Source organism: Mustelus asterias, chromosome 27 (genome assembly GCF_964213995.1).
Source record: "Mustelus asterias chromosome 27, sMusAst1.hap1.1, whole genome shotgun sequence".
In the NCBI taxonomy this organism is placed as follows: Eukaryota; Metazoa; Chordata; class Chondrichthyes; order Carcharhiniformes; family Triakidae; genus Mustelus; species Mustelus asterias.
This window is the reverse complement of record NC_135827.1, coordinates 34,225,274-34,243,191: the sequence shown is the minus strand read 5'-3', so window position 1 is coordinate 34,243,191 and position 17,918 is coordinate 34,225,274. Positions and strand designations below refer to the sequence as shown.

The window sequence follows — 17,918 nt, the reverse complement described above, 5'->3', positions numbered from 1 at the left end:
GAATTGAACCCGGGTCCCTGATGCTGTGAGGCAGCAGTGCTAACCACTGTGCCACCCCACTTTAAAGCCTGCTGCACCTGGTATTCCCAGGCGGTCTCCCATCCAAGTACTAAACAGGCCTGAGTCTGCTTAGCTTCTGGGATCAGACAAGATTGGGCGTTTTCAGACTAGTATGGCCGTAGGTACATGCAAACCCTCCATGTAGATGTGAAATATTAAATGAAGTAGAAACAGCTACATGTGAACAAAGAGAACAAATTGTAAGGAGGAAGTTCAGGCCTAATGTCATGAAGCATTGGAATTACATGTTGGGTAAGGTGATGGAGGCAAAGTTCTGTCATCTTTCAAGACGTGCTGTGATTGGGAGGAGAAATATCGATTCCTGGGCCGGATGGGCTGAATGACCCCTCTCATCTGTGGCTGCCATTCAGAGGAACTTAATGGGAAACTGGAAGGTCCTTGGCGCCCATTGACTTGTATTGAAGCAAGAATCATGATGCTCTGCCAATCATGGTCTGGGGCAGGTTTGCTGGACCAAAAGATCTTTTTCCCTTCTGTCAATTTTGTAAGGTTCAATGTCTCTTCATGAGAAGAGGGGAGAAAAGGAGCTCATTGGAATCTTAATTTCAAAAAGTGGTTTCCTTTACTAGCCAAAGCATAGAAGATGAGAGCAGGATGGTTATGCTGGAATGGTATACAAAACTGGTTAGACTGCAACTTTGCATATGGTTCTGGTCACCATATTGGGGAGGCGGTGCTGTAGTTGTATTGTCACTGCGCTAGTAATCCAGAGACCCAGGGTAAAGCGTTGGGGACCTGGGTTTGAATCCCATCATGACAGATGGTGAAATTTGAATTCAATATTTAAAAAATCTGGAATCAAAAGTCTAATGATGCCTATGAATCCATTGTCGATTGTCGTAAAAACTCATCTGGTTCACTACCGCCTCCCCAATATGGTGACCAGAACCATATGCAAAGTTGCAGTCTAACCAGTTTTGTATACCATTCCAGCATAACCATCCTGCTCTCATCTTCTATGCTTTGGCTAGTAAAGGAAACCACTTTTTGAAATTAAGATTCCAATGAGCTCCTTTTCTCCCCTCTTCTCATGAAGAGACATTGAACCTTACAAAATTGACAGAAGGGAAAAAGATCTTTTGGTCCAGCAAACCTGCCCCAGACCATGATTGGCAGAGCATCATGATTCTTGCTTCAATACAAGTCAATGGGCACCAAGAGCCTTCCAGTTTCCCATTACGTTCCTCTGAATGGCAGCCACAGATGAGAGGGGTCATTCAGCCCATCCGGCACAGGAATCGATATTTCTCCTCCCAATCACAGCACGTCTTGAAAGATGACAGAACTTTGCCTCCAGCACTTTACCCAACATGTCATTCCAATGCTTCATGACATTAGACCCGAACTTCCTCCTTACAATTTAGGGAAGGAAATCTGCCATCCTTATACCTTGTCTGGCCTACATGTGACTCCAGATCCACAGCAGTGCAGTTGATTCTTAAGCGACTGAGCAAGCCATTCAGTTCAAGGGCAATTGGGGATGTGCAGTAAATGCCAGCACAGCCACCAACACTCACATCCTATGAACAAATAAAAATAATTACTGGGAAGATAAGATTGCACTGGAGAGGGTGCAAAGGAGATTTGCAAACTTGTTGCCAGGATTGGAAATATTGGCTATGAGGATGTATTCAATCAGCTGCAGTTGTTTCCTAGGAAAAAAGACTGAGGGGTGACTTAATTGAGGTGTATAATATTATGAGGGTGAAGATAGAGTTGATAAGCATCAATTTACCCTAGTAGGAGAGTCAAAAACTAGGGAGTATAGAGTGAAAGTAATTGGTAGGAGCATTAGAGGGGAGATGAGGAAACATTATTTCACCCAGGAAGTATGGGGTCTGGAACTCACTGCCTGAAAGGGTGGTTGAGGCAAAATCTTCACCACATTTAAAAAAGTACCTGGATGTCAACTTAGAAACATAGAAGATAGGAGCAGGAGGAGGCCATTTGGCCCTTCGAACCTGCTCCGCCATTCATTACGATCATGGCTGATCGTCCAACTCAATAGCCTAATCTTTCTTCCCATAACCTTTGGTCCTATTCGCCCCAAGTACCATATCTAGCCGCCTCTTGAATACATTCAATGCTTGAAGAACTTGAAGAACTGACCTGCAGGGAGGTGGGATTAGGGTGGGTAGCTCTTTTGAACAGAATGGACAAGATAGGCTGAATGAACTCCTTTTGTGTTACAAGTTTCTATGATTCCATAAATTATTTCTACTATGTACTTCACATTTTCTCTCTTTCACCGTTTAAGGAGCCGATCCCTGGTCCTCACCCAAGTAGCCTTTTATTTTCGTATGTAATCCCAGGCAGTGAATTCTACTGAATAATCCCACCCTCAAAGACACGATAGCAATCCTTGATCATGCATTCCTCCAACACTACACTTTGTAGATGTGATTGCTGACTACCAGTTGACAAAGTCAAAAGGAGTGAGGATAATTGCCTCGCTCCAATTGCCACCTTCTATCCGAAGACACCAAACTCCAATCAGAGATTGAACTTGCTCGTAGTTAATTCTGCACTAACATTACTTTGAGGAATAAATGAAGTCACTGTTTATTGTCTAAGGGATATGTATTTTGAGCTGGTGTTTTTCCACTGCTGGCAGTTGCTATGCCAACGTCAATGTCCAGCTTCATTTAGCCGACTCATAATCACATCCTAATGTGCAGATTACTTAATATGTAGTAAACTAATGGAAAATTACATTCTTGCATAAAATATAGAAAATTTCAAAAAGTCTGTCACACAAAATATCGTACTGCAGTTTTTTAATGGATTGACTGAAGGTGCAGCTGAGTAATACATTGCCCATGCTTTTAATTAATGATCAAACTTACCAACTCCATCCTTCTAAATTTACACGCATTTATCTAGGTTATACACTTACGAGAAGTACTTGTAAAATATGTTGCAATGGATTAACCTATTTGGAAAATACTACTTTAGCTCCCCCAGTGATGAAGTGAGTTAACCCAGTTGTAGCTGAGCCACACACAACCTCAGTCCCTGTCTGTGCTGAGGCAGTGGTGGGGGCTGGACACTGTCGTTAGGATCAGTATCTCCAGATTAGGGAGAGGGAAATCGAAGAACCATTCTGCTATCCAGCAAACACTGTTACGAAATGCACATGTATGCATGTTAGATAAAAACATGATCAGGTTTAGCTCTGATTTTCCAGTTCCCTGTGTTTGAACAGCTTGCTGCTGCTTGCTGTCAGGATTTCACATAGAGTGGTCATTGATGCAAGGTACCAAAGGATACCTGGTGCATCTGGCAGTATACCCCAGCAAACAACCAATATCGTTGGGTGACCCTATTATAGAAACAATATTATTAAACCAGAAAGAGTGCAGAAGAGATTTACTAGGATGCTACCGGGACTTGATGGATTGAGTTATAAGAGTTATAAGAAGAGGCTGGATAGACTCTGACTTTTTTCTCTGGAGGGTAGGAGGCTGAGGGGTGATTTCTCCACAAAGGATGAGCATGAAAATCTTTGGTGTGTGGGCTTGGAGAGACATTTGAAGCAGAATAGGGAATATGGCTCCTTGTCGTCCCTTCTTCCTGTCAGTAATGGGGATTATGGTGATTTGGGAACCAAAGAAAAAAAAATGCAGATCTGAAACATCATTAAAGAAGTTTATACGAGCATATCTGACTATCAGTTTGTGAATAATGAGGCGTTGAAGTGACCCATTTAGATGATCAATTAGTAGATTAACATTTGCAAAGATTAGAAATTGAGGCCATCAGTCTGTCGCATGAGTGAACAGCCTGAGTGTGGACAACACACTGGAAGCAAAGATAACTTTTTTATACATGGACTTCAATTCTTCCGACCAGTTCTCCATTTCATGATCAATAATTGCAGATGCCAGTAAACCAAAACAACAGCAGAAAGTACTGGAAACACTCTGCAGGTCATTCGAGAGAACAGTTGAGCTAACATTTGGATTTTGTCAATTATACCTTGGTTCCTGATTATGGATTGGGGGTGCACACATTTACAGCCAGCACAACTTAAGTATACTGTCGGGCAGTGATTCTCAGCATAGACCTTTTTTGTAATAATGTACAGACCTCCAGTTCTGGAGGTTGACTTTTAATTATGTTAAGCGTGTGGGCAGGAACATGCAAACGCAAACTAAATAAGCAGCGGGTAGCTTTGGTGTCCAGGAGATCTGACAGACTGCTTAAGCACTCTTTGGCTTGATACCACATTCAAAGGATCATAGAATCCCTCAGTGCAGAAGGAGTCTGCACCGACTCTTACCCAAGATTACCCCGTAACCCCATGTAGTTATCCTGCTTAACCCCCTAACCTATATACCTTGGAGCACTAAGGGACAATTTAGTATAGCCCATCAACCTAACTTGCACATCTTTGGACTGTGGGAGGAAACCGGAGCACCCGGAGGAAAGCCACACAGACACTGGGAGAACGTTTACTTTAGCAATGGAAAAGGATAGGTATATACCGAAGGGCAAGTGTTATAGCTGGGGGAAAGGAAATTATGATGCGATTAGGCGAGATTTAGCTGGCATAGGTTGGGGAAGGAAACTGCAGGGGATGGGCACAATTGTAATGTGGAACTTGTTCAAGGAACAGCTACTACGCGTCCTTGATAAATATGTACCTGTCAGGCAGGGAGGAAGCAGACGTGTGAGGGAACCGTGGTTTACTAAGGAGGTTGAATCTCTTGTGAAGAGGAAGAAGGAGACTTATGTTATGATGAGCCGTGAAGGCTCAGTTAGGGCGCTTGAGAGTTACAAGTTAGCCAGGAAGGACCTAAAGAAAGAATTAAGAAGAGCCAGGAGGGGACATGAGAAGTCTTTGTCAGGTAGGATCAAGGAAAACCCTAAAGCTTGCTATAGGTATGTCAGGAGTAAAAGAATGACTAGGGTAAGATTAGGGCCAGTCAAGGACAGGAGTGGGAAGTTTTGCGTGGAGTCTGAAGAGATAGGAGAGGCACTAAATGAATATTTTTCGTCGGTATTCACACTGGAGAGGGACAGTGTTGTTGAGGGGAGTACTGAGATGCAGGCTGTTGGACTGGATGGGATTGATGTTCAGAAGGAGGAGGTGTTAGCAATTCTGGAAAGGGTAAAAATCCTAGGATTCTCTGGGAGGCTAGAGAGGAAATTGCAGAGCCTCTGGCTTTGATCTTTTGATCGTCATTGTCTGCAGGAACAGTGCCAGAAGACTGGAGGATAGCAAATGTTGTCCCCTTGTTCAAGAAGGAGAATAGGGACAACCCTGGTAATTATAGACCGGTGAGCCTTACTTCTGTTGTGGGCAAAGTATTGGAAAGGATTATAAGAGATAGGATTTAGAAAGGAATAATTTGATTAGGGATAGTCAGCACGGTTTTGTGAAGGGTAGGTCGTGCCTCACAAACCTTATTGAGTTCTTTGAGAAGGTGACCAAAGAGGTGGATGAGGGTAAAGCGGTTGATGTGGTGTATATGGATTTCAGCAAAGCGTTTGATAAGGTTCCCCATGGTAAGCTTTTACAGATAATACGGACACATGGGATTGAGGGTGATTTAGTGGTTTGGATCAGGAATTGGCTAGCTGTAAGAAAACAAAGGGTGGTGGTTGATGGGAAATATTCATCCTGGAGTTCAGTTACTAGTGGTGTACCGCAAGGATCTGTTTTGGGGCCACTGCTGTTTGTCATTTTTATTAATGACTTGGATGAGGGTGTGGAAGGATGGATTAGTAAATTTGCGGATGACACTAAAGTCGGTGGAGTTGTAGACAGTGCGGAGGGAAATGGCAGGTTACAGAGGGACATAGATAAGCTGCAGAGCTGGGCTGAGAGGTGGCAAATGGAGTTTAATGCGAAAAAGTGTGAGGTGATTCACTTTGGAAGGAGTAACAGGAATACAGAGTACTGGGCTAATGGTAAGATACTTGGTAGTGTGGATGAGCAGAGGGATCTGGGTGTTCATGTGCATAGATCCCTGAAAGTTGGCACCCAGGTTGATAGGGTTGTTAAGAAGGCGTATGGTGCGTTAGCTTTTATTGGTAGAGGGATTGAGTTTCGGAGCCAGGAGGTCATGCTGCAACTGTACAAAACTCTGGTGCGGCCGCATTTGGAGTATTGCGTACAGTTCTGGTTGCCGTATTATAGGAAAGATGTGGAAGTGTTGGAAAGGGTGCAGAGGAGATTTACCAGGATGTTGCCTGGTATGGTGGGAAAATCGTATGAGGAAAGGCTGAGGGGCTTGAGGTTGTTTTCGTTAGAGAGAAGAAGGTTAAGAGGTGACTTAATAGAGGCATACAAGATGATCAGAGGATTAGATAGGGTGGATAGTGAGAGCCTTTTTCCTCGGATGGTGTTGGCTAGCACGAGGGGACATAGCTTTAAATTGAGGGGTGAGAGATATAGGACAGGTGTTAGAGGTAGGTTCTTTACTCAGAGAGTAGTAAGGGCGTGGAATGCCCTGCCTGCAGCAATGGTGGACTCGTCAACGTTAAGAGCGTTCAAGTGGTTATTGGATAAACATATGGATGATATTGGAATAGTGTAGATGAGAGGGGCTTTAGATTGGTACCACTGGTCGGCACAACATCGAGGGCCGAGGGGCCTGTACTGCGCTGTAATGTTCTATGTTCTAACGTGTAAATTCCACACACAATCACCCAAGGGCAGAATTGAACCCGGGTTTGGACCTGTGAGGCAGCAGTGCTAATGACTGTGCCACCATGCCTCCCCTGGAGCTGTTATCTCATACAGTGACGATCCAAACAATCTGAGACAGCCTGCTCTGGAGATTTCCCACTCAGCCTCGGGCCAGACCAGAACCCAATTTCAGAATTCCACAACAGTGCTGAAGATGCAGTATAAATGCACTTTTAAAGGCAGGATCAGGCTCTGCTGTGATTTCCCCACATGGTTGAATAACCTTCCAAAATCCACTGTCTCTGTGTTCCCTTTAAATAATGGACACTGGGATGTGGTCTTGGAAGTCGGCCTGTGGTCTTACAAGTCGGCCTGTGCACTTGGAATTGTATCCCAGCTAAAGTTAGCACTTTCAGGCTAAAGTGGGAGAAATTTAAAGGAAAAAAGAAAAGAGGAAAAATTAGTTTTTTTTACAGGCTTAACACACATATCTTCAATTGAAGTTCTGGCATGGACTTGACCAAATGGCCATCTGCTATGCCACATTGACTGAGAAGTAAGTGGAGGATATATTTCTTTTAATGACATTCTCGCTTTAATGCATGATTGTTACAAAATAAACTGCTCTGTAAGTCATAACAGGTAATTTTTTTTGTCTTTAAAATTGTTGCAGCATTGTGAAGCCATGTTTCGATCTCTGTCTTTCTCAGGTACTGGGTTTACCACCAGCTCTCGTCCAGGCACCTCAAGGAGGCCTTGCTCCCTTACGTGGCCTTGGGGAGGTCCCAGCAAGTACACTCTATGGTCCATTGGGCAATACATCTGGAACTACCGCAGGAATAATGAAGAGTTCTCTCGGAAGCTCTACCACTTTCAGGGTAATAGGAACGTTGGTTTATACAGAAGGCTGAATTTATTTCATCCCCATAATTTTAAGTTGAAATTGATGACTATTGTACCCATAATAAGGAAAAGATCTAGCAGATGAGCAACAGGAACATAGAAATTAGGAACAGGAAGAGGCCTTTTGGCCCTTCAAGCTTGTTCCGCCATTGGTTATGATCATGACTGATTATCCAACTCAAATAGAAACATAAGAAATAGGATCAAACCGTAAATTCACTACCCCCATCTATTTTTTTGTTTGAAAACGAATGAAAATAGTTGTGAAGTCGGGACTGCATCTCAAAACCCAGTGGTTACAGTCTTAGTTTTATCCATTTCTGTTTTATATTACATTTTCTTCCCTTTCCCTGTTAATTTTCTCCTCTTCCCTTATTGTGCAGGCACCGTCTCCTTGTTGCGATACAATTCACAAATGCCAGTCACATTGAAAAAGCTCCTCATAGCCCATTCTTGTATGAGGCCGGACACCGAGCATCAGCAGATATTTACCAACAGGTGGTATCACAGCTGAGTCCGATCTTGTCTTCAGCTGAGTCCGATCTTGTCTTCAGCACATATCCATCTTCCAGCGGGGAGTGCAGGATATTGAAAGTAGAAACCTTGCTGATTTGTCCTTAACAGTCTTGGAGACTCCTTGTCGCAAGCCCCTGTACTGCCGCTCAAGTGAGGCTTACAATCTAAGCACCAAACGGAGAGTAAATTTTCACACACTCTGTGGCTCAGTAATTCACCTTCATTAACTTTGTCCATATCTTTTTTAAAAATGTATGTGTTCTTATTTAAGTTCTAAATATTAATGATAACATCATAGAAACGCTTGCATCCCTTGTGGAGCCTTGCACTGTGGGGAAGCTGAATGAACAGGCACAATGGAAATGCTACACTGGACCATGGTATCTACTGCTGATTTAGGTTTCTTAAATGGTTAACTTCAAGCTTGTGAAGGTCACGTTTAGGGAAAACACCAGACAGTTGTTTTTTTTTACACAGAGGATTGGCAACAGATTGCAGGGAAGAGTGGTTGAGACCAGAATGCTGCATTTACTTGATAAACAGCTGGGTGCAGTAATGGAAATGTGATCAGATTATTAAATCGAAAGGCTTGAGATCAAATGGCCCAAAAAGCAGTTTTTTCTCCAAAAGAACTGTGTGAAGTGGGTGGGCATCGTACAAAAATTTCACACGCTGGCCATTACACTTAGTGAAATCCTAGTAACGCAACTGAGGAAGCTCTAAAATAATCTGCTCGATGTGTAGTCGCCAATTTGCTGCTGATTTTTCTGTTATTTTGTTAAATACTCAGCAGAAGTTTGAAAATTGCTGATCATGCTAATGTTCCTCACCTCTGGATTTTTCACTCAGCCACACTTAGCAAGATAAAAGAATGATATCGTTTTAGTACAAAGAAATACTGGGTCTACACTGCCAGCTGATGTGAAATATCATGTTTGGAAAGTAAAAGCAGCCATTTTCAACAAAGTATTTTGGCACAGTGGTTAGCACAGCTGCCTCACCGCACCAGAACATGGGTTTGATTCCGGCCTTGGATGATTGTCTGTCTGTCTGTGCAGAGTTTGCACGTTCTCCCTGTGTCTGCGTGAGTTTCTTCCGGGTGCTCCAGTTTCCACCCACAGTCCAAAGATGCGCAGGTTTGTCAGATTGGCCGTGCTAGATTTTCCCTTAGTGTCCAAAAATGTGTAAATTAGGTGGATTAGCTACGATAAATGCATGGGGTTACGGGAGTAGCAAGAAGTCTCACAACACCAGGTTAAAGTCCAACAGGTTTATTTGGTATCACGAGCTTTCGGAGCGCTGCTCCTTCATCAGGTGAGTGCTTCTCATCTCACCTGATGAAGGAGCAATGCTCCAATGATACCAAATAAATCTGTTGGACTTTAACCTGGTGTTGTGAGATTTCTTACTGTGCCCACCCCAGTCCAACACCGGCATCTCCACGTTACAGGAATAGGGGAGGGGGGAGAGGATGGGTAAGATGGTCTTTGGAGAGTGGATGCAGACTCGATGAGCTGAATGGCCTCCGTCTGCACTGTAGGAATTCTATGGTTCTATATTTCAACACAAAGTTATGACACATTTAAAAACTATTTCTTTTCTTGATAGATCCCTAAAACAGGCAGCCTCACATCAAGTCTTCTGGAAGATAAGCACGAAGGGAAGATATCCATGAACCTGGCAGACTTCAGTGACGATGATGACGATTTGAGTGGAGAGAAGGTGGATATGGAAGCTTAGTGGTTATGATAGTGAACGAGCCTTCTGGAAGTGATGTGTTCCATTCTCACACTGGCAAGCTGTGCAATGTTATGAATGTGTAATTTCATGACTCATATGTTTTAGGGATGTAACTTGTAGTTTAAGGAATTGAATTTTTAAATGTAAAGTAAGTAGAAAATACCTAGCTTTGAGAAGCCCGTAAACGCCCCCAAGATAATAATTATTCAAAGGATAGACCATTTTTACTTAGAGGTCAGAGAATGAAATGTGAAAGCACCAAACAATGGATAACCCCTTTTTGAGTCTTGGTAGTGACAAGATAGACACAGTTTTCGTCATAAGGGGTTTAACCTATTCATTTGGGTCCCAGATCAAAGAAATTTTTAGAAGCATCAGGTAAAGTATCTATCTTTCTCAGATCAAAGGACCAGTTCAAAATTGAAGTCAATTAATTGAAATCTCTATCTGGGACATATCAGGTGCGCGAAATTGCTGTGGGGATAGATTGTAGGAAGGTAGTTTTATTTTAAGTTTTTTTAAGTTGAAGTTTTTTTAATAGTGTCACAAGTAGGCTTACATTAGCACCGCAATAAAGTCACTGTGAAAATCCCCTAGTCTCCACACTCCAGCGCATGTTCGGGTACACTGAGGGAGAATTTAGTATGGCCAATGCACCTAACCAGCACATCTTTGGCATGTGGGAGGAAATCAGAGTACCCGGGGGAAACCCACACAGACACGGGGAGAACGTGCCAACTCCACACAGACAATGACCCAAGCCGGGAATGGAACCCGGGTCCCTGGCACTGTGAGGCAGCAGTGCTAACCGCTGTGCCACCGTTTTTGGGTTTATCTGGAGTCTGCACGTTCTCCCTGTGCCTGTGTGGGTTTCCTCCCGGGTGCGCCGGTTTCCTCCCACAGTCCAAAGATGTGCAGGTTAAATAGATTGGCCGTGCTAAATTGCCCCTTAGTGTCCCAAGAAGTGTAGGTGCAGTGATAGTGGAGTCAGACACTTTAGGAACATTTAAGCAGTTATTGGATAGGCACATGGAGCACACCAGGATGATAGGGAGCGGGATAGCTTGATCTTGGTTTCAGATAAAGCTCGGCACAACATCGTGGGCCGAAGGGCCTGTTCTGTGCTGTACTGTTCTATGTTCTATGTTCTATCTGTATGCTTTTCTCACAAAGAGCAGTCAGCTTGGAAAGCTGCGAGAAGGGAATGGGGTATCTGCTGGCAGGCACGATGAGCAACATAGAGGCCATGAGGAACCAGTGGTGTTCCCTAAGTTGTCACTGAACAGAAATTACAAGTGGAATCCGTGCTCAGAGTTAAATGTCACACAAGAACAGAAGAATATGTTGCAGGAGTGGACCATTTGGCCCCTCAAGCCTGCTTCGCCATTTGATAAGATCTTAGCTGACCTGATTGTGGCCTCAACTCCACCTAATAATGCCTGCCTAACTCTTGATATCCTTTTTGATATAAAACCTATCTAACTCAACCTTTAATGTATTCAATGACCCATTTACTGCTCTCTGGGGAAGATAATTCCACAGCCTAATCACCTTGTGGGAGATAAAAATTCTCCTTTCTCAGTCATAAACGGGAAACTTATTTTTAAACCATATCCCTGGAAGAGATCAGCAGTGGAAATCTCGCAGAGCAAAAGTGAGCTCAAGTGCCAGAATTCTCAAGTGGAATTAAAAACAGAACAGGAAGTGGTCTGTTAAGATTTTCAGCTTTGACGAAAAAGGATTTGCAAAATATAACGTTAAATTTGTAGTACTTCCTTTGCTTAATTCTTGTACAGTAAAAGTTTTTGTTTAAATTGTGAAACCTTGTGGCATGGTTCTTTCAGGAAATGGTCAACACGGTGGTACAGTGGTTAGCATTGCTGCCTCACAGCGCCAGGGACCCGGGTTCGATTCCCGGCTTGAGTCACTGTCTGTGCGGAGTCTGCACGTTCTCCCTGTGTCTGTGTGGGTTTCCTCCCGGGTGTGCCGGTTTCCTCCCACAGTCCAAAGATGTGCAGGTTAAGAAGATTGGCCATGCTAAATTGCCCCTTAGTGTCCCAAGAAGTGTAGGTTAGATGGATTAGCGCGGGGATGTACCGGGGACCTGGATAAGATACTCTTGATGTGGAGATGCCAGCGTTGGACTGGGGTAAGCACAGTAAGAAGTCTCACAACACCAGGTTAAAGTCCAACAGGTTTATTTGGTAGCAAATACCATAAGCTTTCGGAGCTTGCTGCTCCTTCGTCAGATGGAGTGGCCTCTGTTCTCCAACAGGTCCTGGCTGGCTGTAGAGATTTGCATTCTAATTAGTATTCTGTAACTTGATTTCTGTGTCTGTGCACTGTTGGAGAACAGAGACCACTCCATCTGACGAAGGAGCAGCAAGCTCCGAAAGCTTATGGTATTTGCTACCAAATAAACCTGTTGGACTTTAACCTGGTGTTGTGAGACTTCTTACTGTAAGATACTCTTGTCAGAGAGTCAGTGCAGAATCGATGGGCCGAATGGCACCTTCTGCACTGTAGGGATTCTAGAATAACTGAAAAGTTTATAAAAGGAAATTTGATTTTCAAAAAAAAAGGTTAATGGTCTCCCTCGAGATTATAACAAATTAAATTGAATGAATCAGGTAATCTGTGAACTGGCGCAAGAAAAGTTACCATGAAAGTGACTAGAATGTCATTTAAAAGCCCAACTATTTAATTGGGTCCGTCAGGGAAGGGAGCCCACCACCCTTATTCAAGCTGGTGTATGTATGACTCTAGTACTACACTGTGTGGTTGGCTCTTAATGCGATATGAAATGGCCCAACCAGTAGTAAAAATAAGTTACTCGTAAAAAGGACCACTGTCACGCAAGGCAATCCAGGATGGGTACTAGGTGCAACTTTGCCAACATTGCCTTTTTTTAAAAAAAAGGTCATATTTAGTAGTCATATAGAAGCTGATAGTCAAACTGCGACCTTCATCCCCAGTGTGTCTACATGGGGGCCCCAAGAAGGTCATATGACTGTGACACTGCATACAAGCAAAACGCCTTCAGAATTTTGTGTTCAATTTTTTTTTCAGTGTTTTTTGTTTGGTTGATTTATCAACAGTATTTATATTATTTAGTGTGAATTAGAAGTTTCAGAACTTTACCTTTGCATACTTTTGGGGCAGCACAGCGGTTAGCACTGCTGCCTCACAGCGCAAGGGACCCGGGTTCAATTCCGGCCTCGGGTAACTGTCTGTGTGGAGTTTGCACGTTCTCCCCGTGTCTGCGTGGGTTTCCTCCGGGTGCTCCGGTTTCCTCCCACAGTCCAAAGATGTGCGGGTTAGATCGATTGGCCATGTTAAATTAACTCTAGTGTCAGGATATTTAGCAGGGTAAATAAGAGGGGGTTACAGGAATACGGTCTGGGTGGGATTGTGATTGGTGCAGACTCGATGGGCCGAATGGTCTCTTTCTGCACTGTAGGGATTCTAAAATGCCCTTTTCCATCTGCCAATATTATAGGAGACACCTGGGAATATGCGAGTCTTTGTGAGGAGCCTTCCACATGAAAAAAAATTAAAAGCCATTGTTCTATTCACATCAGTCTTTAGAAAAATTGGTTAAAATAACTAGCAATCTATGAAAACTCAGGTTCTGTGCCACACATGTACAGCCAGTCTCTTATTATTTCGCTATTGAACCATGTGACAACAAGGGCCTTGATCAGGCAGCTCTTATGAAAACTGAATTGTTGCATGATGTTTCTGAATATTAATATCATATACATTATTTATGCAGTATGGGTTGATATGCCTTAAGATGGCATTTGTCGACAAAAATAGCATCTTTCCTGCTGATCTCCATGAAAAAGTGATTTGGCTGTTGCTGCTTAGTTCCTTGTCTTTGTTATTGCACGAGAGAGCACTTACTTCACCTGATATACCATTTAATGGCATATTTCATTCAGCAAAGCCATTATAGTTTAATAGGAACTCTGATAAATGTAATGTAAATCTCTGCTTGGACAAGGTGCCGGTATGGAATTGCTAGCAGCTTGTTAAGGAGCGGAGGGGGCAGGGGGTAGAAAGGGTCTTTGAAGACTTCAGAATAAATGAACAATACTGTACAAATCATTTTTTTTTCTCCACAGAGTGCCCCTGATACTGCTCAGCTCATGAGAAACCTGCACATAGATGTGGGCACCCTGGGTGACGGTTTTGAATATGAGGTGAGTTTTTTTTTAAGCACAGCTGCTCTATTTATAAAGAAGCAAGTACAATTTAATCATTTTGCCACCAACCTAAGTTTTTGTTTCTCAGTAAAATTGTGTGATTCTAAAATTGCAGCTCTTCCAAATACAGTCTAAGCAACATAAGAGAAGAGAGTTTAGAGTGATTTCAGTTGGGCGTGGAGCCTGAACATTTAATTTATTCACTGCATGGTAATGACGTCTAACGCCTTCATAAGATGATCTTTATTTTACCTCCTTTCCACGTTGGCTTTCTCCAATCCCTGTCTCTGCTTCTGATCCCATTCTTGATCACGTTCCTTGTATAGTAAGTACGTTATTAATCTGTGGCAAAAATAGGTCACACATGGTGGATTTGCCTGAATACAACTTGAACTGTAAATGAGAAACCAATGACTGGCAATGTTGTAAGGCAATAATTTATTTCAGCGGTTCTGACGACATCTTAAACCACAGGAGCACAACTTGATTGCTTTATAAAAGTCAACAAAACAGCAAGATTGAGTTGCTGCTTTCAACCTGTGGGAAGACATTTTGTCATTTTTATAATAATGTACACTGATAATCCTGATAATGTAAAGTTGTTTCTTTGCACTAAAATTTGGAACAATCAAAGTTGAATTAAGCAGTGATTATACCAAGTGAGAATTGTGTGCTGAAAAGAATTCGGATAAGTTGAATTAAACGCTTTGAATTAAAAGTACAGTCTAGCTTTTCTAAAGCCTGTTAATTTTTTTAAAAATTAATTGTATGTTGGGTGTGCTGAGTTCACTAGCGATGTGGCACCATGTACATTAAAAGGTAATAATGGAGATAATTATGATATAGGAGCTAAACGCTAGCTTGACTTAATGATATTGTGTTCCCAGATTTTTATTTGTTCCCCAGGAGCTGATTACTGGCAAATACGCTGACGATAATTATTAGAGCTACATATTAATTATGGAAGATTATTGTCTATTTATTTAAAAACTGTGTAAAAATTACATTATCAAGTGGAGGCTTTAAGTTTAGAAAGTTTATTTATTAGCGTCACAAGTAGGCTTACATTATCTCTGCAATGAAGTTACTGTGAAAACCCCCCTAGTCGCCACACTTCGGCGCCTGTTCAGGTACACTGAGGGAGAATTTAGCATGGCCAATGCACCCTAACCAACACGTCTTTAACATGAGGTAAATATTTTATAAGTTACGGTAAGAAGTTTTGAGCGGAATAGTGGGCAAGAGAAGATTTCTGATTCACCAGCCTTGCTGTACTCAGTTTTGTGAAAGCAAAGCAAATTGTAAAACTTATTAAACGCAAAGATAGTCTTTGTTTTACTAAGATTTTCCTGCAGCAAACGCACAGTTATGCGCAGTGATTTTTCTTTCTCTCCCCATGACACATTCTCAAACAGAAGAAAATATAATTTTGGACCAAGTGCTTCCAGTAGGGGGCAGGAAACTGCAACCGAGCATAGCTGACCACATCTGGTACAAACTTAACCCAAACAGCTTTGAAAGTGCCACATCTGTTGTTTGTGTCATTCTTTATAACAAATAGAGAACAATTTCCCTTTATAATTGATATACTTTTGCTGTGACGTACAGAGAAGTAAAGTTAATTATTATTATAACCTGAATCATAAGATTTTTTTGATAAGTGGTTAGCACTGCTGCCTTACAGTCCCAGGGACCCGAGTTCAATTCCAGCCTTGGGTCACGGTCTGTGTGGAGTTTGCACATTCTCCCTGTGTCTGCGTGGGTTTCCTCCGGGTGCTCCGGTTTCCTCCCACAGTCCAAAGATGTGTGGGTTAGGTTGATTGGCCGCGCTAAATTAACCCGAGTGTCAGGGGAATTAGCAGGGTAAATATGAGGGGATATGGGAATAGGGCCTGGGTGGGATTGTGGTTGGTGCAAGCTCGAAGGGCTGAATGGCCTCCTTCTGCACTGTTGATTCTCTGATATTCTTAACTGCAGTCGTGCTGCCTGCCACCTATGACTAACCACGGTGGTGACTACTCTGTTTGTGGCACCATCTTCATTGTCATTGCCTTGTCGGAGCTATCTGACCATAGGACCTGGATTATCCAACGCTGTGGATATCTGATCACATTCAGATAGCTCCCATGACACCATTTCAAAGAAAAGCAGGAGCGTTACCCCTAGTGTTCTGGCACTATTTGTCCCTAAATCAATATCAAAGAAACAGATTAACTGGTCATTACCATGGTGCTGTTTGTGGAAGCTTGCTGGGCATAACTTAGCTGCTGTGTTCCCTTAATTATGACAGTTAGTTCACTTCAACTTCATTGGTTGTAAAGCACCTAGAGATGTCTGGTATTCATGAAAAACGCGAGTGTTTCTTTATATTATATATATATATATATACACATATAAATAGCGCCATTGTTCATTTTGTAGAATAAGAAGTACACTGTGTTTAAAGAATAATTAGTGCATCTTAAGTACAGATGATTGTGATAAACCAGTTGAGTTCCACTGTTCTGTATCATGAGATAATTTGATCCTTTCAACATGTTCTTGCTTTATAAGACACTTCAGTTTGTGCCTTGTCCTACATATACTTCTCGAACTCACCTTCCTCCTTTTGTCCTAATTTGTATTGCTGCTGGATGCTAAACTTCGATCATGAAAGGTGACCTGCTTTCAAATAGCAGAGTGAAAGTGTGCTTAAAGTGAAGGGAAATTCTAGGGGCGTACCCTTTACTTAAAATAATTCCCTACCTTATGGAGAAACGTATAAGATCCTGAGGAGTCTTGACAGGATGGCTGTGGAGAGGATGTTTCCTCTTGTGGATAGTCTAGAACTAGGGTCACTGTTTAAAAGTAAGGGGCCACCCATTTAAAACGGAGATGAGGCAAAAAATTTACTCTGAGGGTCGTGAGTCTTTGGAACTCCCTCCCTGAAAAGGCAGTGGAAGCAGAGTCTTTCAATGTTTTGAAGGGAGCAGTGGATAGATTCTTGGGTTGGGTTGGGTTGTGGGGGGGGGGTGATAGTTTATGGAGGATTTTAGGTTATCAGGGGTAGGCGGGATGCAGATTTGAGGTTGCTATCAGATCAGCCAAGATCTTATTAAATGATGGCGTAGGCTCAAGGGGCTGAATGGCCAACTCCTGTTCCTTGTTCATATGTTCGCATAGTTTTAAAATGTTGCTTTTGAATTGCTATCCTGGGCATCAGAGAAATGATGTGGAGTTGCCGGTGTTGGACTGGGGTAGGCATAGTAAGTAGTCTCACAGCACCAGGCTAAAGTCCAACAGATTTATTTGATAGCATGAGCTTTCAGATTACTGCCCCTTCATCAGGTGAGTTTAGGGTTTGTTTCACAAACAGGGCATATATAGACACAAACTCAATTACAAGATAATGATGGGAATTTGAGTCTTAACAGGTAATCAAGTCTTTACAGGTACAGACAGTGCGAGTGGAGAGAGGGTTAAGCACAGGTTAAAGAGATGTGAGTTGTCTTCAGCCAGGACAGTTGTGTGTCGTGAAGGTCGCCTTGGAGAACGCCTTGGGAGAAGGCGGCTTTAACGACAGCGCAGAATCGCTGAGCAGAAACTGATAGCCAAGTTCCCCACACACGAGGACGGCCTCAACCGGGATCTTGGGTTCATGTCACACTATCTGTAACCCCCATGACTTGCCTGGGCTTGCAAAATCTCACTAACTGTCCTGGCTGGAGACAATTCACATCTCTTTAACCTGTGCTTAACCCTCTCTCCACTCGCACTGTCTGTGTCTGTAAAGACTTGATTACCTGTTAAGACTCGAATTCCAACCATTATCTTGTATTTGAGTTTGTGTCTAT

General features: G+C 42.7%; 1 protein-coding gene and 1 pseudogene across 1 annotated transcript in view; one reads left to right on the top strand and one right to left on the bottom strand.

Moving 5' to 3' along the window:
- cep164 (centrosomal protein 164) overlaps positions 1 to 17,918 on the top strand; it is a 220,549-nt gene that overhangs the window by 75,727 nt on the left and 126,904 nt on the right. Inside the window, exons 7-9 of the mRNA XM_078198959.1 lie at positions 7,429 to 7,596; positions 9,746 to 9,859; positions 14,005 to 14,082. Of these exons, the coding sequence (XP_078055085.1) occupies positions 7,429 to 7,596; positions 9,746 to 9,859; positions 14,005 to 14,082 (360 nt within the window). The remainder of the gene's footprint in view (positions 1 to 7,428; positions 7,597 to 9,745; positions 9,860 to 14,004; positions 14,083 to 17,918) is intronic.
- LOC144480079 (5S ribosomal RNA) lies at positions 66 to 184 on the bottom strand (annotated as a pseudogene).